The sequence below is a fragment of the Glandiceps talaboti genome, chromosome 18 (genome assembly GCF_964340395.1).
Source record: "Glandiceps talaboti chromosome 18, keGlaTala1.1, whole genome shotgun sequence".
In the NCBI taxonomy this organism is placed as follows: domain Eukaryota; kingdom Metazoa; phylum Hemichordata; class Enteropneusta; family Spengelidae; genus Glandiceps; species Glandiceps talaboti.
The window spans coordinates 22,242,036-22,264,805 of NC_135566.1; the positions used below are offsets into that span (position 1 = coordinate 22,242,036).

The following is a 22,770-nucleotide window of genomic DNA, read 5'->3' on the forward strand; positions in this document are numbered from 1 at the left end:
TTATGCTAACTGTAGCCTACCTGTAGACTTAAAGGACTAATACTACTACACTAGTCTGTTATGCTAACTGTAGCCTACCTGTAGACTTAAAGGACTAATACTACTACTGTAACACTAGTCTGTTATGCTAACTGTAGCCTACCTGTAGACTTAAAGGACTAATACTACTACACTAGTCTGTTATGCTAACTGTAGCCTACCTGTAGACTCAAAGGACTAATGCTACTACACTAGTATGCTAACTGTAGCCTACCTGTAGACTTAAAGGACTAATGCTACTACACTAGTCTGCTATGCTAACTGTAGCCTACCTGTAGACTCAAAGGACTAATGCTACTACACTAGTCTGTTATGCTAACTGTAGCCTACCTGTAGACTCAAAGGACTAATACTACTACACTAGTCTGTTATGCTAACTGTAGCCTACCTGTAGACTTAAAGGACTAATACTACTACACTAGTCTGTTATGCTAACTATAGCCTACCTGTAGACTTAAAGGACTAATGCTACTACACTAGTCTGTTATGCTAACTGTAGCCTACCTGTAGACTTAAAGGACTAATACTACTACACTAGTCTGTTATGCTAACTGTAGCCTACCTGTAGACTTAAAGGACTAATACTACTACACTAGTCTGTTATGCTAACTGTAGCCTACCTGTAGACTTAAAGGACTAATACTACTACACTAGTCTGTTATGCTAACTGTAGCCTACCTGTAGACTTAAAGGACTAATACTACTACTGTAACACTAGTCTGTTATGCTAACTGTAGCCTACCTGTAGACTTAAAGGACTAATACTACTACTGTAACACTAGTCTGTTATGCTAACTGTAGCCTACCTGTAGACTTAAAGGACTAATACTACTACACTAGTATGTTATGCTAACTGTAGCCTACCTGTAGACTTAAAGGACTAATACTACTACACTAGTATGTTATGCTAACTGTAGCCTACCTGTAGACTTAAAGGACTAATACTACTACACTAGTCTGTTATGCTAACTGTAGCCTACCTGTAGACTTAAAGGACTAATACTACTACACTAGTATGTTATGCTAACTGTAGCCTACCTGTAGACTTAAAGGACTAATACTACTACACTAGTCTGTTATGCTAACTGTAGCCTACCTGTAGACTCAAAGGACTAATACTACTACACTAGTCTGTTATGCTAACTGTAGCCTACCTGTAGACTTAAAGGACTAATACTACTACTGTAACACTAGTCTGTTATGCTAACTGTAGCCTACCTGTAGACTTAAAGGACTAATACTACTACTGTAACACTAGTCTGTTATGCTAACTGTAGCCTACCTGTAGACTCAAAGGACTAATACTACTACTGTAACACTAGTCTGTTATGCTAACTGTAGCCTACCTGTAGACTTAAAGGACTAATACTACTACTGTAACACTAGTCTGTTATGCTAACTGTAGCCTACCTGTAGACTCAAAGGACTAATACTACTACTGTAACACTAGTCTGTTATGCTAACTGTAGCCTACCTGTAGACTTAAAGGACTAATACTACTACTGTAACACTAGTCTGTTATGCTAACTGTAGCCTACCTGTAGACTCAAAGGACTAATACTACTACACTAGTCTGTTATGCTAACTGTAGCCTACCTGTAGACTTAAAGGACTAATACTACTACTGTAACACTAGTCTGCTATGCTAACTGTAGCCTACCTGTAGACTTAAAGGACTAATACTACTACTGTAACACTAGTCTGTTATGCTAACTGTAGCCTACCTGTAGACTTAAAGGACTAATACTACTACACTAGTCTGTTATGCTAACTGTAGCCTACCTGTAGACTTAAAGGACTAATACTACTACTGTAACACTAGTCTGCTATGCTAACTGTAGCCTACCTGTAGACTCGAAGGACTAATACTACTACACTAGTCTGCTATGCTAACTGTAGCCTACCTGTAGACTCGAAGGACTAATACTACTACACTAGTCTGTTATGCTAACTGTAGCCTACCTGTAGACTTAAAGGACTAATACTACTACTGTAACACTAGTCTGTTATGCTAACTGTAGCCTACCTGTAGACTTAAAGGACTAATACTACTACTGTAACACTAGTCTGTTATGCTAACTGTAGCCTACCTGTAGACTTAAAGGACTAATACTACTACTGTAACACTAGTCTGTTATGCTAACTGTAGCCTACCTGTAGACTTAAAGGACTAATACTACTACTGTAACACTAGTCTGCTATGCTAACTGTAGCCTACCTGTAGACTCGAAGGACTAATACTACTACACTAGTCTGTTATGCTAACTGTAGCCTACCTGTAGACTTAAAGGACTAATACTACTACTGTAACACTAGTCTGTTATGCTAACTGTAGCCTACCTGTAGACTTAAAGGACTAATACTACTACTGTAACACTAGTCTGTTATGCTAACTGTAGCCTACCTGTAGACTTAAAGGACTAATACTACTACACTAGTCTGCTATGCTAACTGTAGCCTACCTGTAGACTCAAAGGACTAATACTACTACACTAGTATGCTAACTGTAGCCTACCTGTAGACTTAAAGATGATTCAAAATGCTCACATTCACTATCGCTAATTTGCTAGACTACATGTTTGTGAAATGCATTCTGGTTTTAAAACTTTTCAAAAGCGTCTGCAAACACCTTAAAATGACCTTTTTTCAGTCACTTCCCTTCGGATTTACTTCGAGAGTTTTCGGGTATTTCCAGTCCCACCTAGACCACGGGATTTTATGACGTCATAAGGAGACATGGTTAGCACGTAGCATTAAGATACCGTCGTGACGTTTGACGGCATCCCCGGGCCAAGGACAGCATATTTTAGCCCAATCGTACTCGCGTCGCCTTTTGAACAGTGCATTTAACAACAAAGTAAACATATTTCATCTCGAATAAATATACTAGCTATTAGAATACCAATGGGAAAATTCAAGAAGGCGTATCGGGACATGTGCCACAATATTTTTGTTGATCCCATAATACACTAATTGATTCGATTTGCTCCGAGCATAAGCTTATGGAAGTACGCTCCGAGTCATTGCATCATGTAAATGGAACTGTGACCGACCTAATTTTGTTGTCCATATAAAATAGCGCAAATATTGCGTTGCCGCACAACTTCATGTTCAGGGCAATGATAGGTATATAATTTTTTGAAGATTTAAAGTTGTAACCAAAACAAAATTTTCATACCTAATTTCCATCATCATAATCCAGCCATCCTATGTTGGAAGTGTACAAGACAAGTATAGCAACATCCTAATCAAACTTTAAAGGGATGTGTAAGGTTTTGTACTTCTTTATTTTTTTAAAATCAATTTGGAACCAAGTCATACCAATGTAACATGTTTAACTTTCTTGGTTGTCTTATTGTAATATTGTAAAAGCCAGCTACATTCAGTTTATATGGGTAGGTGATGAAACAGCTGTCTTACAATATATTACATAATCCAGTCATAAACCAAACTGGCCATGCTACAGGCTTTACCACCAGAGGAAATAGTAAAGTAAACATTATAGTTAATTAACAATGTACTGTTCTCACTGTGTCAGCTATTAATGAGGACAAATCTACACATTCTCAACAAAGTTAAGCTCAATCTACTGGGTAATTTCAGAGTTGAAGATTTTTGAGGAAAAGCAATGACAAAGAATAACACTTCTAGAAACATCTCACCAAGTTTCAAACTCATTCACTTAGTATTTTTTGAGATATAAGTTTTGACCAAAATTCACATTTTTACACCTTAATTCCATATCACTCATGGAATCATGGTATGCTTAACATATCTTCGTCCATACATCCCTAAATGCATTTCCATTAAATTTCAGCCCAATCTGCTCAGTGGTTTTGGAATTATAGATTTTTAACCAAAAAGACACATTTTCAGCCCTAATTTGCATATCACTGATGGAATCATCCCGTCATGAACAAATCTTACTTTACACCCCCTTAAGAATGTTCCCACCAAATTTCGCACCAATCTGCCCAGTAGTTTCTGAGTTTAAGTTTTTTGACCAAAAATCACATTTTTTGACCCAAAACCCACATCCCTGATGCAATCACTTTCATTTGAACAATTTCCCAACTAGACACCATAAGTAACATGACCACCAAATATCAAAGCAATCGGTCCAGCAGTTTTTGACTTTACGTTGTTTACACACATACACACACACACACAGACAGACAGACAGACAGACAGACACTTTGCCATGCCTATAGCACTACTGAACCTTTCAGTTCAGTTGTGCTAATAAAATGAGACTGACCTGTAAATTTTTCACAGTTTTCGTTGTGGTCTTGTATTGTCACATGTTTGGCTTGTGAACACAAGTTTACATCTATTATTGTCTAGGGCGTAATACTCTAGTCCGAGTCTGAAACCCATATAAAACCTAAGAAACTCGCATTCGGATCGGACAGAACAGAAGTAGGTCTCATCGACTTGTTGGGGACTCGAATTATTGCTTGTTTTTATCACGGTATACAGGTGATTATTATATATCGGTAGAGGGGTAGTGTTCTCAAGTTTTGTGCAGTCACCGCGGCCGCGGCAGAAGGTTATACTAGGATAGTTCCGCCGATCAAAGCTGAAGCAGTGTATGTACAATGTACGTATGGAATCGGGAGAGCAAAGCACACATTCGTGTCGAGTTAAATTTATCCACGTGTTGATGTAATCCATATTTATCAATCAGATATATTGTAAAATTCTTCAAGTCGTACAGAAATAACGTCTCTAACTTCAAAACAAACCCTGAGAAACTGGACCGGACGTGGCTAGCCAAGTATCTAGTTGCAGGCTTTCTTTCATAACCATGATTGCCGACGTCAATATTGTCCAATCATATTTAATATCATGAACACATCGCGATATTTGATTTGTTGGTTTCCTAAACTGTATACTTCGAATACCATGATTCGTTACAGAATTCTTCTAATGAATATTACATAGGCTTGTTGCATTAAATTAAGTGATATCGCAACAAGGGAAACCATACAAGTTTTCTTCCAGACGAGTTGCTAAAGTCATGTAAATGACAACACTAAACTCACGAAATTTCCTCAATTCTTTACAATTTTATTGCTGATAATATGGCAATCTAACAGCTAGTATATTTATTCAAAATAAATATGTTTACTTTGTTGCTAAATGCGCCATTCAAAAGGCAACATCAGTGAGTATAGTCGAGTATAGTGGGCTATAATATGCTGTCGACGCCATGCCTGTCAAAGATATTGTAATGCTTCTCCTCGGCAAATAATAAAAAAAAATCAGATAAATAAATTGAAACACGCGAGCGACATTACAAGTGTTTATGTATATCTACACTGTAGTCTAGCCGTTTTGATTTATTTTGCCATAATATGGGGAGATAATATTTTAGCATTTATACCCACAGACACTGCCAATTAGTCAGAAAGTGTGAGTAAATATCGGTAAATGTTGGTTAATAAGACATGTAGAATGTAGTTTTTGTTTACTGATGTCTGTTACAACCACTAGCAATGTATTTTTTCACAATGCTGTTGAGTTTTGTTCACCTAGTGACTACGCTCGTCATAGTCTTAGTGCTAACGTGTACCCCTTATGACGTCATAAAATCCTGTGGTCTAGGTGGGACCGGAAATACCCGAAATCTCTCGAAGTAAATCCGAAGGGAAGTGACTGAAAAAAGGTCATTTTAAGGTGTTTGCAGACGCTTTTGAAAAGTTTTAAAACCAGAATGCATTTCACAAACATGTCGTCTAGCAAATTAGCGATAGTGAATCTGAGCATTTTGAATCACCTTTAAAGGACTAATGCTACTACACTAGTCTGTTATGCTAACTGTAGCCTACCTGTAGACTCAAAGGACTTAAATACTACTACACTAGTCTGTTATGCTAAGTGTAGCCTACCTGTAGACTTAAAGGACTAATGCTACTACACTAGTATGCTAACTGTAGCCTACCTGTGGACTCGAAGGACTAATGCTACTACACTAGTCTGTTAGCATACATTAGCGTAAATTTGAATACAATCTGACATACATAAGTTAACATGTCACATTTCCATATACTTGTCATATCTATTAAAACTCACTCAAATGATTGCAACAACAACAACAACGACGACTCCTGCAAGCACTCCAGTTTTTACTGCATTCTCCCAAAAGTTGATAATTTCTGTCAACTATGTGGTATTTACATACAGACATCAAGTCAATTTAGTACAAAGATGGACGAGCAGAGAGGAAATTCATCTACTCTGTATGAGATAAAACATTTTATAAAAATGCTTTACGAGCAAATAAAAACAGCCAAAAGTTACAAGAACTGGGGTTTATTACATATGTACCACTGTGAACATTGATGTACAGTCAGAAATAAAACCGGTATTTTCACTGTTGGCTATACGCAAATGAGATAAATTGAGATAAACCAGATCCTAAAGCAAAACCAATTTCTGATGAAAATAAACAAATACATGCATTTGTTTTTAAGCACATACGCATCATTCAGGTTGTTACACACTTTTTGAAAAAATTTTGTTGGTTCATATCGTAGTTCACTATTTGTCTTGACCATCGCAAGTTCTGAAGTATCAGGTAACTATGCAAACTGGTTGCTTACCTATCACAAAACTATGCAAATTAGTTAGATATTTTCACTGCAAACAAGTAAACAACACTTCAACTACATTCTGTATGTAAACATTATCGATCTTGATGTTTAATAATGTATCAAAGGTATCTAGTATTTTAAACGTTTCCACTGGATAATTAATACACTTATTCTATGAAACATTTTTAAAGGAAGTTCATTACTGTAGGTCAATTTATACTGATATCTGACCAGGAAAAGCAAGATTTGCCAACTGTCGTCATGCATCTGCAGCTTACACAGATTTGTGTTAGCTGCCTCCGAACCGGATGCAAACACCACCTCTATTGATAGTGATTAGAAAATAAAGGATACAATAATGAAACTATTAGTTGCACTAGACAAGTAAGTGTAACTTCCAGTTGGTTTTCAAGGATTTGGCGAGTTAATTAAAAAAATGTCCGTTATTCTCTTGCAAACATCAACTAACATACTTTTTACAATGTAAATGGCAAATTTGCATAACAATAAGACAGTGTCAAAAGGTTACCAGCTGATGTTGGTGACCCAAATCATTATGCAGTAATGTTCATCCCTTTCTGAATTATTATGTTTGGTGTACATATGTAATAATAATAACAGAACCCCACGGCCTCACAATGGATGGTATAATAACAGAACCCCACAGCCTTACAATGGATGGTATAATAACAGAACCCCACGGCCTTACAATGGATGGTATAATAACAGAACCCCACAGCCTCACAATGGATGGTATAATAACAGAACCCCATGGCCTCACAATGGATGGTATAATAACAGAACCCCACGGCCTCACAATGGATGGTATAATAACAGAACCCCACGGCCTTACAATGGATGGTAGGGAATCCAGAAGTCATTTTCATGAGTGATTTGGTTTATTCTGCCACGGTATTTTCATGACAAATGATAGTGAGTGAAAATACGGTGGCAGAATAAACCGAATCACTTGTGAAAACAACTTCTGTATGTCCTACCATCCATTGCGAGGCCATGGGGTTCTGTCATATTAAATTGTCAACATGTCCTCAATGCTGTTTGAATAACAAAATAGACTGAGATAAACAACACTTGAATGAAAACTTGGCCCAAAGTTGTTCAGTCTTGCCCTACTTTTCACATCAAAAGTATTTGTACTTTTGAGATATATTCAAAAATTCAGGACACTGCTTTTAAGTTTGTCACCACTTATAAAGCCTTGGTCATTCTGTAGAGGAATGCATACTAAATATACATACACAACTATAAATACATCTGATATTAAAGTACTCTTTGTATTCAAAGTGAGATTCCTAAATTTTTAGAAAGTTTGTATCTGTTCCAGATAATTTTATCTTTGACTTAAATAGGCACTAACCTACCATCAGACTTATTATTTCTCCAATGTTAACACTACTCACCCTGCTAATGTGATCATCACATGACTGCACACTGCTAAGAATACCTCCATTCACACACTCCAATGTTAACACTTTAATCACCCTGCTATGATGTAACCATCACATGACTAGACACTGGTATAAGAATACCTCCCTCCACATACCCCAATGTTAACACTACTCACCCTGCTATGATGTAACCATGACATGATCGACTGCACACTGCTATAAGAATACCTCCCTCCACACACTCCAATGTGAACACTACTCACCCTGCTATGATGTAACCATCACATGACTGCACACTGCTATAAGAATACCTCCCTCCACACATTCCAATGTTAACACTACTCACCCTGCTATGATGTAACCATCACATGACTGCACACTGCTATAAGAATACCTCCCTCCACACACTCCAATGTGAACACTACTCACCCTGCTATGATGTAACCATCACATGACTGCACACTGCTATAAGAATACCTCCCTCCACACATTCCAATGTTAACACTACTCACCCTGCTATGATGTAACCATCACATGACTGCACACTGGTAAGAATACCTCCCTCCACATACTCCAATGTTAAAACTCCTCCAATACGACCCTACGTTTATAGAAAAAATGGAAAATACTCAATTAACTTAAGATCATAATATGCATAATAAGACATACATCAATAAATGCTTGACAACTTATTCTTGGCTAGATAGAAGTATTTCAACGGCAATTTTTTTATAACGCTAAGATAAATTCTGACAAAATTCAAAGTTAGAATTATTCCTTTCTGCCATTCCTTATAAGTGAGATGAAACTTGTCCAGGCTCTATGACATCATAAGCCCCAAACTTTACAACAATAGGCAGTGTAACTGCTCAGGTCAGCTGCTGATCACCTGTTTTGACTAATTTTCTTCTAACATAAAGTTCAAGTGAATTTTTATGATAACCATAGCTGCCATTTGACCATCATCACCCTGGTCATGAAACAATTTAAACTGTATTATGTGGACTACTATATCTGACATCTGAGCCAGGTCTGGTTGAAATCAGCCCATGCATCTCAGAGGTGTAGATATGCAATTCAAACATTTTTTGGCTATTTGAAGATAGAGGTCAAGTACAAAGATCAAGGTCTCATTAGAAAGCTCATGATGGATAATATGGGTGTAGACACTCAAATGAGGCCACTGAACAATTTCCCAACAACACACCAAAAGTAATGTCCCCATCAAATACCAAGGCAATTGGTCTAGCGGTTTTTTATTTTGTCGTCGTCCCCCCCCACACACACACACAAACACACAGACAGACAGACAGACAGACAGACAGACAGACAGACAGAGAGACACTGCACCATGCCCATAGCACTACTGAATCTTATCAGTTCAGTTGTGCTAAAAATTACATGAACACCAAAAATAGTGTATACTTATATTACATGATTTCAAAGAAATTGGCAATATGTAAATACTACAATGTGTCTGTGATAGGCAGGAATTGGCAATATGTAAATACTACAATGTGATAGGCAGGAATTGGCTTGATTTTGAGAAGTGACCCTGAAGGTCAAGATCAAGGTCAAAGATAGCTTGCATCTGATAATATGGGGTAGACACCTGAATTTTACAGTTTTTGAGTTATGCAGTAAATATAATATTGAATCAGATTTTTAACTACAAATATGGATGCCATGAGGTCAAATTGTATATATCGAAAAAACAAATTCACGTGCATATGTCCCATTACGATATGTCCCCTTTGTGTCACGTTTCAAAGAAATTGGATATTGCATGTCTAAGAAATGATTTAAGATGTATTAGGGACGGATACACAGACAGACAGATAGATGCACATATATGGATGGAGCCCATCATAATAGCCCCTGCCTTCAGAGGCTAAAAATACAAGGTTGCTATCTTTACACATTGAGTGCTCACACAGTACACAGTGACAAAAGTTACAAATACTAGGTGGATATCTTGAGTGCTCACACACTACCAAGTGACAAAAGTTACAAATACTAGGTGAACTGTTAAACTTAAAGTAAAGGTCAAAGCAATATTTTTTCAGAAATATTTTATTGAGTATGACCCTGTGAGAGAGGTCAAGATCAAGAGATAACTTCCATTGTAATCCAATATCATTAAAGTGGCTATACGGATGAGGATTGGGTATTTATTATGGATTTTTACCTTCCGTAAGGAAGGTTATATAGGGGTGAAAAGTGTGTGTGTGTGTCTGTCTGTCTGTCTGTCTGTATCACCATTTTCTAAAAAAAATGACAGCCTCAAGTCAAATGAAAGTTGGTACACGTGTTCCATAGAGTAGTGGCAAGAACTGATTGGGTTTTGGAAAACATCGAATGAATATTAATGAGTAATTTACATAATTAATGGTTTTCAGTAATTAGTCTATATCTCAAGAATGCATGCTTAAAATTCAATATAATTCGATACATACATTTGCGATACCAAAGCGCACTTGTCCTGAAAATATTATTGATATAGCTTTTAGTTTTAATAAGTTATTGGCATATTTTGGTAGACCACTAAACAGGAAAACATAGTTTCTGGTCAGGGAATGTTGTCTAAAGTGGTGCGACGATGCGAATTCTTTTTTTTTTTCTTCTTTTTTTTTTTTACATTCTCAACAAATGTTAATAAATCTATTTATCATTGCAGTTATTGTTCTTTTTATTTAGTACTTTACAGCAAGTGTATATGTGGGGCAGATGGCTTATTCATGATTAGTTCTGCGGTTGTCTACACTGGTGGCAATCAATGTAGGGAGAGTTACTTTTGTGTTTTTCCTTTCATCTGCAGACTGAATTGGGTGGACAAACATGAAAAAAAAATTAATCCGGGAAGGGGTATTTAAGTGATGGGTGCTGACCAGAAATAATTCTCTTCTTTTTTTTTACTTTTAAAACTCTTTCTACGATGAGTGCTATGCTACAACATTCTATAAAGCTTCACATTATATGTTGTTGTTGGCCAGGAGATCACTAACAGCAATGGGCAAATAGCAATCAATGAGAAAAAATAACTTATTGCATATGTTCTGTTGTATTCCAACAGTTGTCAGTAGGAACGACAATCTCAAAACTTTGCCCTTATGAAACGCATTCAGTTTAAATCTGGTTAATTTATAAAACAATTTTATCGTGGTGTCCTACTTGAGAAATTAATATGAAACAACATTGAAGATGACTGTGTTTGTAACTCAATATATTGCAAAATCAAAAAAAAAATATGTAACACGTGACCAATACCGGTAGGTCAGAATAGCTCGGCTGTTTTGGGGGGTTTTGTTCTTTTTTTTTGTTCTTTTTTTTTTTGCAACGTGTAGAAGTGATTCTGCTGTTCAGCTCTTCCACTAGGCAGTTTTGACTGTTGCTAGGGCATAGTCATGATTTCTAGGGCCGATTTAATAAGTATGACACACTCACAATTTGCAGACTAACACTTTCAGAATCATAACCAAATTTCATCCCCAGTAGTTTGAGAGGTAACGCTCAATACCAAAATCACTTGCATCATCTACAAGGCAGACAGACAGACAGACAGACAGACAGACAGACAAACACATTTTACCTTGAACCAACCTGTAGCTCAGTGTTAAAGTTTGGTAGACAATGTTTCCAAGCAACCTCAAGGAGAGATTGATTCCAGTGCCATTCACACACACTTGTTACATTATGTTAAGTACCCCATAAAATCTTTTAATGTTAATCAGATCAATAAAACAATAATGTCTGTACACTCCTATGGCCTAAATATATCTACAGACATTTCACACAAAAAATTAGGGTTTTTTTAGTCCTAATTTGCATATCGCTAATGAGATTATCATTTAATCAATATCATATGATCTGTACATCCCCAGAAACATCCCTGTGATATTTCAGCCAAATCAACCAATAGTACTTTTGCAATTTTAGACACATTTTTAGCCCTAATTTGTATATCATTGATGGGATCATCGTGTCATGAACAATTCTGAAACTAAACACCCCCAAGAACATTCCCACCAACTTTCAGGCCAATCTGCCCAGTAGTTTGGGAGTTTTTTTACCCAAAATCAAATTTGTTTACCCAAATCACACACCAGTGGTAAGATCCTTTTGATTTGAACAATTTCCCATCTAGACATCCAAGGTAATATACCCACCAAATATCATGGCAATCGGTACAGTGGCATTTGACTTGAAGTCGTTTACACGCATGCACGCACGCACGCACACGCACGCGCGTGCACGCACACACACACACACACACACACACACACACACACACACACACACACACACACACACACACACATACACACACACACACACACACACACACATTATTGATGATTGTGAAATGTACTTTTGAATAATTTGCCATGCCTATAGCACTTCTGAACCTTATCACTTCAGTTGTGCTGAAAATTATATTTTTAATTTGCATATTAATAATCAACTTGTCTTGGACAAACTTATCTGCTCATCTCAAGACACCTACAACAAATTTCAACTCAACTGGCCCAGTAGTTTTGGAGAAGATTTTTGAAGCATTTATACCAACAATTCTATTTTTAGACCTAATTTGCATATTAATGACAAAGTCAACTTGTCTTGGACAAACTTATATCTGCTCATCCTAAGACACCTACACAACGAATTTCAACTCAATTGGCCCAGTAGTTTTGGAGAAGATTTTTGAAGCATTGATTACCAAAAATTCTATTTTTAGACCTAATTTGCATAAAGATGAACCAATCAACTTCATTCTCGCAAACCAAAGTTATTATTTCTACTACTACATTTCGAAGTAAATACTCTGGCATCTTATGGTTGTCAAAGCCATATCTCACGTTACATATTCATAAGCAATGACATCATGATAATCTGACCAATAAAAGTCCGTCTCTTGATCAAAGAATCTGTTTCAGATAATAATGGCCTCATGTTTACATGAAATGGCAAATTATTGCAACTGCCACAAAGTTTGCAGCAATGCAGAAAAACTACAGGTACTCACACATACAACTTTCCCAAAAAGAAGTCCTAATCACTATAATTGGGGAGTACAACAGAAATGATGGACATTCACATGGCGATTTTTTGACGTTGCAGTAAAAAAATCTGTGGTTAGCGAGTCCAACACAGCTAGCTAGCGTGAACAGCAAACGTTGTACAGATGCATGCACTGAGTGAATGTGAACGAGCGATTCAAAAGACCTGAGTAAAACTAAAAGTTACTAGTCTCATTTAAATCTACTAGGATAACCAATATTTGACGGGGTTAAAGAGTATAAAGTAAGAACGAGGAAAGATTTGTTGAACATTTACATTAAGGGCTGATAAACGGGTACTGTACAGAATATTAATACTAGTATGGGTGATGAATGCAGTCGTCCCGGCGTTCTTAACTCATGCGCCCGAAGACACTATGCTAAAGGCCGTAATTAATTAGCGTTCAGAACAGGTTCAGTTCCTTGTAAAATCAAGCGTATGCATGGTAAACAACACTTCAATAACTACAAGTTGTGAATGGAATTAAGATTATCTCAAGTGAACTCGCTTGAATCAGCCAATCTTGGCTTGTTGTAACCATGGCCCTATTGAGATAATCCCCGTTGTAACCTACTTCGATACTTGCTACAAACTCACGATTGTATCGGACGCCCGGCCTGATGGTACAACAAATCTATGCTCTCACAAACCCTGCTTGACACTTCGAGGCAAGATTTATAGATCATTATTTTATGTTCATACATGTATCAATCCAATCTTGTTTGTAGGATGGCAAAAATAAAATTTCAGCAACAAGAACCCAACTTGGCCAAGTCAGTTTTCAGAGTACGTACTAGGCGCTTGCCAAGGCATTAGCAGTATATCACGTGGTATGCAAGGGGCAATCTGATTGGTTGTAGTGTTTACATACAAAACAAATAAATTAGCTATGCCATAAATACAGATATAGTATATGAATGCATCCACGGCCAGTTGGAGGCTTGTTAAGAACATTGCCGTAAAACAGGCCGTGGTTTGCGACGCTGATCAACTTGTCTTAAACAAACTTATATCTGCTCATCAAATGACAGATACACACCAAATTTCAGATCAATTGACAATGCAGTTTTAGAAGAGAAGATGAAAGTAGAAAAGTTGACAGATGGAAGATGATGACGGACGGCAGACAAAGGAGAATCAACCTAACCCTTAAGCTCCAATCAGGTTTGGCTGACAATTACAGAGCTAAAGAGTTGTTATAGTCTTACAATAACAACATTTTACATATTTATTATTAATCTTTCCACTTTATTGAGTTACAAATAAAGACTTTGTCAATGTTGTTTCACATTGATTTTTCAAGTAGGATGCCATGATATGATTAATTTGTCAGATGAAAGAAGGGAAGGTATTCCCAGTAGTAAGGGGTTGAGTTCAGGTATCAACAATCAGGGGTAAGAAGAGGAAGTGTTCCCAGTGGTAACGTGAGATGGGGTCAACAGTCAGAAGTAAAAAGGACAGGTAATAATAATTTTGAAGCTATTCTACACAATCAATTATACAATGTTTATTGTCTGATTGAAGCCAGGGACCCATCACAATGTAACATACTGGTAGTGGGTAAGGGACATATGTCATATTCTATGACAGACCAGTAACCTATTCTATAAGGCATACGTTAAATGTAATTTAAAACTAAATTGTACAATAGTACAATTCCTATTTATTATATGTGACATATGTTGAGGTATACGATAATTTACACGAATTATATGAAAGTAAAATTTAATTCAACATCTATTACAATTGTATATGGCAGATGTTGTGATACAGTTTACAAAAAATTATTCAAAAGTACATTTCACAATCATCAATAATGTGTGTGTGTGTGTGTGTGTGTGTATGTGTGCATGTGTGTGGGTGGGTGTGCATGTGTGTATGTGTAACTTAGCATATACATGCATGCACATAAATATAAATGCATGTACAATCGTATGCATTATTTGATGATTCAGTAAATAGGTCAGTTGGTACAGTTTCAATAGCACCTCTCTAAGTATCACCAGTCAAGCATTGTTTCATTTCATGAATTTCACGAATTTTGTCTTAGTTGGAACTGAGGTAAATGTGTGGTGTTTACTACAATTTATGTGCTGATCAAAACAGATTGATCTGTGTCCATTGATACAGTAACTGTAATTGCAAATGCTATCATAGTAAACATGTCATATGTACACTAATTTCTAACAGAGGAGAAAATTCCTATGGGAAAATTATGCCATGCAGCAAATTTAGCTAGTACATATTTTTCAATTGGCATACACGTCATTAAGTTCACAATTATAACATATTTTAAATTAATTAAATTTGACTTAAATCAGATCCTTTGTTAAATTAATTAATTGATAATTTCCTGTATAGGATTTAAATTAATATAGGAAATCATACCCTCTGGTAGATCAGTTCATAAATACCCTCTGGTAGATCAGTTCATAATACCCTCTGGTAGATTAGTTCATAAATACCCTCTGGTAGATTAGTTCATAATACAGGAAATCATACCCTCTGGTAGATCAGTTCATGATACAGGAAATCATACCCTCTGGTAGATTAGTTCATAATACAGGAAATCATACCATCTGGTAGATTAGTTCATAATACAGGAAATCATACCCTCAGGTAGATTAGTTCATAATACAGGAAATCATACCATCTGGTAGATCAGTTCATAAATAACCTCTGGTAGATCAGTTCATAATACAGGAAATCATACCCTCTGGTAGATCAGTTCATAAATACCCTCTGGTAGATCATTTCATAAATACCCTCTGGTAGATCAGTTCATAAATACCCTCTGGTAGATCAGTTCATAAATACCCTCTGGTAGATTAGTTCATGATACAGGAAATCATACCCTCTGGTAGATTAGTTCACAATACAGGAAATCATACCCTCTGGTAGATTAGTTCATAATACAGGAAATCATACCCTCAGGTAGATTAGTTCATAATACAGGAAATCATACCCTCAGGTAGATCAGTTCATAATACAGGAAATCATACCCTCTGGCAGATCATTTCATGATACAGGAAATCATACCCTCTGGCAGATCATTTCATGATACAGGAAATCATACCCTCTGGCAGATCATTTCATGATACAGGAAATCATACCCTCTGGCAGATCATTTCATGATACAGGAAATCATACCCTCAGGTAGATCAGTTCATGATACAGGAAATCATACCCTCTGGTAGATCAGTTCATGATACAGGAAATCATACCCTCACTGCCTCAGGTAGATTAGTTCATAATACAGGAAATCATACCCTCAGGTAGATCAGTTCATAATACAGGAAATCATACCCTCAGGTAGATTAGTTCATAATACAGGAAATCATACCCTCTGGTAGATCAGTTCATAAATACCCTCTGGTAGATCAGTTCATGATACAGGAAATCATACCCTCTGGTAGATTAGTTCATAATACAGGAAATCATACCCTCAGGTAGATCAGTTCATGATACAGGAAATCATACCCTCACTGCCTCAGGTAGATTAGTTCATAATACAGGAAATCATATCCTCAGGTAGATCAGTTCATAATACAGGAAATCATACCCTCAGGTAGATTAGTTCATAATACAGGAAATCATACCCTCTGGTAGATCAGTTCATAAATACCCTCTGGTAGATCAGTTCATGATACAGGAAATCATACCCTCTGGTAGATTAGTTCATAATACAGGAAATCATACCCTCTGCTAGATCAGTTCATGATACAGGAAATCATACCCTCAGGTAGATCAGTTCATAAATACCCTCAGGTAGATCAGTTCATGATACAGGAAATCATACCCTCTGCTAGATCAGTTCATAATACAGGAAATCATACCCTCAGGTAGATCAGTTCATAAATACCCTCTGGTAGATTAGTTCATAATACAGGAAATCATACCCTCTGGCAGATCATTTCATGATACAGGAAATCATACCCTCTGGTAGATCAGTTCATGATACAGGAAATCATACCCTCTGGTAGATCAGTTCATGATATAGGAAATCATACCCTCTGGCAGATCATTTCATGATACAGGAAATCATACCCTCTGGTAGATCAGTTCATGATACAGGAAATCATACCATCTGGTAGATCAGTTCATAATATAGGAAATCATACCCTCTGGTAGATCAGTTCATGATACAGGAAATCATACCCTCTGGTAGATCAGTTCATGATACAGGAAATCATACCATCTGGTAGATTAGTTCATAAATACCCTCTGGTAGATTAGTTCATAATACAGGAAATCATACCATCTGGTAGATCAGTTCATGATACAGGAAATCATACCCTCTGGTAGATTACTTCATAATACAGGAAATCATACCATCTGGTAGATCAGTTCATAATATAGGAAATCATACCCTCTGGTAGATCAGTTCATGATACAGGAAATCATACCATCTGGTAGATTAGTTCATGATACAGGAAATCATACCCTCTGGTAGATCAGTTCATGATACAGGAAATCATACCATCTGGTAGATTAGTTCATAAATACCCTCTGGTAGATTAGTTCATAATACAGGAAATCATACCATCTGGTAGATCAGTTCATGATACAGGAAATCATACCCTCTGGTAGATTACTTCATAATACAGGAAATCATACCATCTGGTAGATTAGTTCATAAATACCCTCTGGTAGATTAGTTCATGATACAGGAAATCATACCCTCTGGTAGATTAGTTCATAATACAGGAAATCATACCATCTGGTAGATTAGTTCATAAATACCCTCTGGTAGATTAGTTCATAATACAGGAAATCATACCCTCTGGTAGATCAGTTCATGATACAGGAAATCATACCCTCTGGTAGATCAGTTCATAAATACCCTCTGGTAGATTAGTTCATAATACAGGAAATCATACCCTCTGGTAGATCAGTTCATAAATATCCTCTGGTAGATCAGTTCATAATACAGGAAATCATACCCTCAGGTAGATTAGTTCATGATACAGGAAATCTACTTGCGTTCTCGAGTTTTGTAGAAATGTCATTGATTTTCCCAATATTTTTCTTCCATGTTCTTTGAAAGTATCGGTTATGGCTGTTTTATGATTAAACTTGTATTCCTAAATCCAATGTCTCAAAACAATCAATAAAATCTTGCACATACATGTGCTTCTCAAAGTTATCCCGATATGTAAGAGTACCACTCGAGCTATTTCCAAACAAACGCAAAATGCATACATACGTCATGGTATTAAGTGAATACCGAGTCTAGTTTGGTCTCCGCTCTGGCTCTGCATGTTTGCCTACAATGTCAGTCGCTGTTATTTTACATGACAAAAGAGTATTGTCAGATAGTGCCAAAAAATGTGGAAATTATTTTTGAGAAATTAGGAAAGACTTTGATACGCTTTCTCAACTCTCAAATTCGAATAAAACAAACATTTTTTGATGCCTACATGATCATAGTTTAGTTTGTTTGCGTTACGATCATCTCAACAGCATGCACAGAGATCATAGAAAACAGCTAGTCTACAGGTATAGGAACTAGCCTAGGTACGTCATGTAATCAAAGACACAACTAATTTCACAGAAAACACTTCAATTTGGAGCACAAAAAAGTTGTAGTTCGAGGAAATTATGATTTTACTAAGGAATGTAGCAACTCGGAACATATATCGATCAAACTGAGGAACAGATAACACATTTTGGGTTCATTGCTATGTCATTCTATTTCAGTAATAATATCATTTTCATGTATGTTTACACAGTCATGTGAGCTTGCATTTTAAGCAAAATGTCTAGGACTATATGGAGTATGTACAGACCCTTTTGTTCGCTTGTATTGTTTGATATTTGGCATTTAACATTTTATTTGCGTCGTTCACTTTGTGTAACATGGAAGCCTAATTGACAACACGGCCAACGGTTTTTACTAGACCAATTTGAAACAAAATTAGGCCCAGTTCGATAGTAAACCTGCTATATTGACTACCAAACTTAAATAATGTCAGTTATTTCTACTCAGTTGTAATCACTATATACTTAGACTCAGTATATATGAAATATGAGAGTTATGTAAAACTTTTCAAGTGCAAAATGGGACTAAAACTTGAGCTCAAAGTCAGTGCTCCTTATGGCAGTTTGAATTTCCCGCATACGTATAAATTATCCATAATTCCCTTTATGTAGCGAACATCTGTGTTTAAGGTAAAAGTCAATGTCAAAGGCCAAAGTCTCAAATGAGATTGTACACCTAATAATATAGGGATAGACACTTGAATGGCGTCTCAGAAAATTAAATTTGTTGAGTATGCAGTAAGTTAAAAGTTATGTGAGCACCAAAATTAAAACTTGTATATTTTTCTTCTCCAATATTACTTGTGAACATGATTTAAAACAAATTGGCAACAAATTCTGTGACAGGAACAAAATGGCTGGATTGTGATAATTGGTCTTGAAGGTCAAGGTAAAAGGTCAATGTCTTAAAAGAAAGGCTGTATCTTACTTGTATAATAGGGGTAGACACTTGAATGGAGTCTCTATGTATCACAGTTAAATATTGATTTTTAACTACAAATATGGCCACCATTCGGTCAAATTTGCACATATCACAAAACAAAGACATGTGCATATGTCTCACATGATAGGTCACCTTTGTGCCAGGTTTGAAAGACATCAGATATTATAAGTCTGAGAAATTACATATTACACACACATGCACGCACGTACACATGCACAGACAGACGGACAGATAGATGAAGCCCATTGTAATGTGGGGAGGGGGGGAGGACTAATAATAATTACGACAGTATGTTTATAAACCATTATAATAATGGTTTTACTTTCTATAATGTGGCAAACAACAGTAAATTTTGTGGCTTACAGACTAAAGCATAAACTAGCAGTAAATAGGACAAAAATTACCATACAATGGCTACTCATTTTTATTTCTAGTAAGCATTTACAACAAACAACTGCAATCAATATTAAATGACTCCATGTGCTGGCCATAAAACTTTAACTGTAAATTATAAAGGCAATATGGATCACTCCAACAAAAGAATAGGACTGGTGTAATACCGGTAGTCTTATAATCATAAATGGAACAAAAGTTTTCAACTAGACAACTTTATTTGTTACTCATCGTCCATCTATTTGTCATCAAATGGTAAAAGCCTCCCCAAAGGATGATTTATTGCTAAACCAGTATGTTGATATTTTACAATGGGGAAATAAAATTTAGTATGGAGCGGAAATAAAGTGCAGGTATAGATCAGCCCCAGAATGTGAATATCTGATGAAAATGCTGCTACATGTATTTTGTACAGTGGTAAGTTCATTTGGTTTAAAGCTAGATTCATTTTGTGGCAGCTTTACATACATGATCTATGGAGTCATGTGATGTCTTCCTTTTGGTGGCATAAAAAAAATGGTGCAATAAACCTAAGCTGAGCTGCCCTACAGCAATTGACTTCATGTATTTGGGATTATGATAAAATCTCTTTCAACATTTTTTCTTGAACCTAAGACCAGTAGCCATCTTTGTGCAATTCAGCATGAAAATGTATAATTTCTAGTACTTGTGTAATATTTCGACTTCATTATTGGTACATGAAATCCTGCATAGTACATGGAAATCAGGCTATAAACTGACCATGGTATCATTTAAAAAAATAATAACAAAACCACCCACATGTTACAATATAAATATTTCACATAAGACTCAAGTAAAACACCCATGAAGAGAAGTGGTGGGTGGCCATAAACAGTTTCACAACAGTATCATTCAATATTTCAATACACACTGTATTCATGACTAATACCACATACATGTAAACTGAAATACAGTTATATTAAAAGCATGAAATTAATATTATCTCTAGAATGAATTATGACATACAAAGTATGGAATTGATGGTTGTAACCACAGTTAACACACTACTTGATATTAGATTCAGCTTCAGAACATTGATCAGGTTTTAATTCTGCTTACATTATAAATTGCTGAAATGGTAAAATAAATTTATCATATTGTAAAACACCTATATATTTGACTAATTTATACTTCATTTGTAGTGGCAGCTAGTAATAATGATTTAATATCAGAACACACTCAAAAGAAGAATGATAAGACTTTGCAGTAAAATAACTCAAACTATGCGGCATTTGAAAACTCAACCCTTAGAATGTCATGTACTGTATGGCTATATAACCCTTTAGGCACATTAATCCTTAGAATGTCATGTACTGTATGGCTATATAACCCTTTAGGCACATTAACCCTTAGAATGTCATGTACTGTATGGCTATATAACCCTTTAGGCACATTAATCCTTAGAATGTCATGTACTAGCTGTATGGCTATATAACCCTCTAGGCCCAGTAACCCTTAGGCCTTAGAATGTCATGTACTGTATGGCTATATAACCCTTTAGGAACATTAATCCTTAGAATGTCATGTACTGTATGGCTATATAACCCTCTAGGCACATTAATCCTTACAGTGTCATATATACTGCATGGCTATATAACCCAATTGGCTCAGTAACCCTTAACCAGCATGGCTGTATGAACCCCTTACACCCATGAGCCAAAGAAAAATTCTAGTCTAAGACCATTTTAACAAACCTACTAGTTGAGAATTAATGTGTACTATTTTCAGGCATTTTATAAATGTGATTGAATAAATGTGATTGATTGATTGATTGATTGATTGATTGATTGATTGATTGATTGATTGATTGATTGATTGATTGATTGATTGATTGATTGATTGATTGATTGATTGATTGATTGATTGATTGATTGATTGATTGGTTGATTGATTGATTGATTGATTGATTGATTGATGGATGGATGGATGGATGGATGGATGGGTGGGTGGATGGATGGATGGATGGATGGATGGATGGATGGATCGATTGATCTATGCATGCTGGAAGGAATTGGACTTTTAAGCCCATCTTGTCATCTTGTTAGTTAATTTGCTCCCATTAAACATTATACCTATGTCAAACTTCTTGAACAGGAATATAGGTGAAACAGGCTTATAACGTTGATAGGTAGAGTGTGTTGGAATAGTGAAACGTCTTACATTGCCCAATAGCCTTCACTACCAGTGACATGATAATATGTACCCGGTATACACTAGTGTAGAATTCAAAGGGCTAATTCAAGTCATGAACATATCCCTATTTGACACGAAGGCTGCAAAATGTGATGATGTAGTTACAACTTAAGATCTAACACAATACTCACCTTCCAGTTTGTTCGAAGCCTGGTATCTCCTTCAAGGCATTCTTTGACTACACCTTTCCAATTTATTTTATCCCCTGCATGTACATCTGTGTGGTAGCCTAGTTTGTGACATACTTTACACCAAAGAACATCATCATCAGCTAAGCTCCTCCAACTAACACTCACCTATAGTTACAGAAAACAAACATATCCATACTTCAATATCACCTCAGTCTACAGATAGTGCAATATAGTAGACATCTTGGTCATCACCATCAAGGTGGCAGGGAATGGGGGTCAGAACCAAGGTGGCAGGGGAATGTGGAGGTTACCACTGAGGTGGAAGAGGAATGAGGGGTCGCCACTAAGGTGGCAGGGACTGGGGGGGTCACAACCAAGATGGCAGAGGAATGAGGGGGTCACAGCCAAGATGGGGAGGAATGAAGGGGTCACAACTAAGGGGTAGG

At 36.4% G+C, this 22,770-nt stretch overlaps 1 protein-coding gene across 2 annotated transcripts in view; it reads right to left on the reverse strand.

Annotated features, from left to right (window-relative positions):
- The window catches only part of LOC144448845 (F-box/WD repeat-containing protein 8-like), a 169,650-nt gene that overhangs the window by 137,838 nt on the left and 9,042 nt on the right, over positions 1-22,770 (reverse strand). For both annotated transcript variants that reach the window (XM_078139155.1, XM_078139154.1), the window contains 2 exons: positions 22,325-22,489; positions 8,557-8,645 (listed from right to left, as the gene is read on the reverse strand). In XM_078139155.1, the coding sequence (XP_077995281.1) occupies positions 8,557-8,645; positions 22,325-22,489 (254 nt within the window). The remainder of the gene's footprint in view (positions 1-8,556; positions 8,646-22,324; positions 22,490-22,770) is intronic.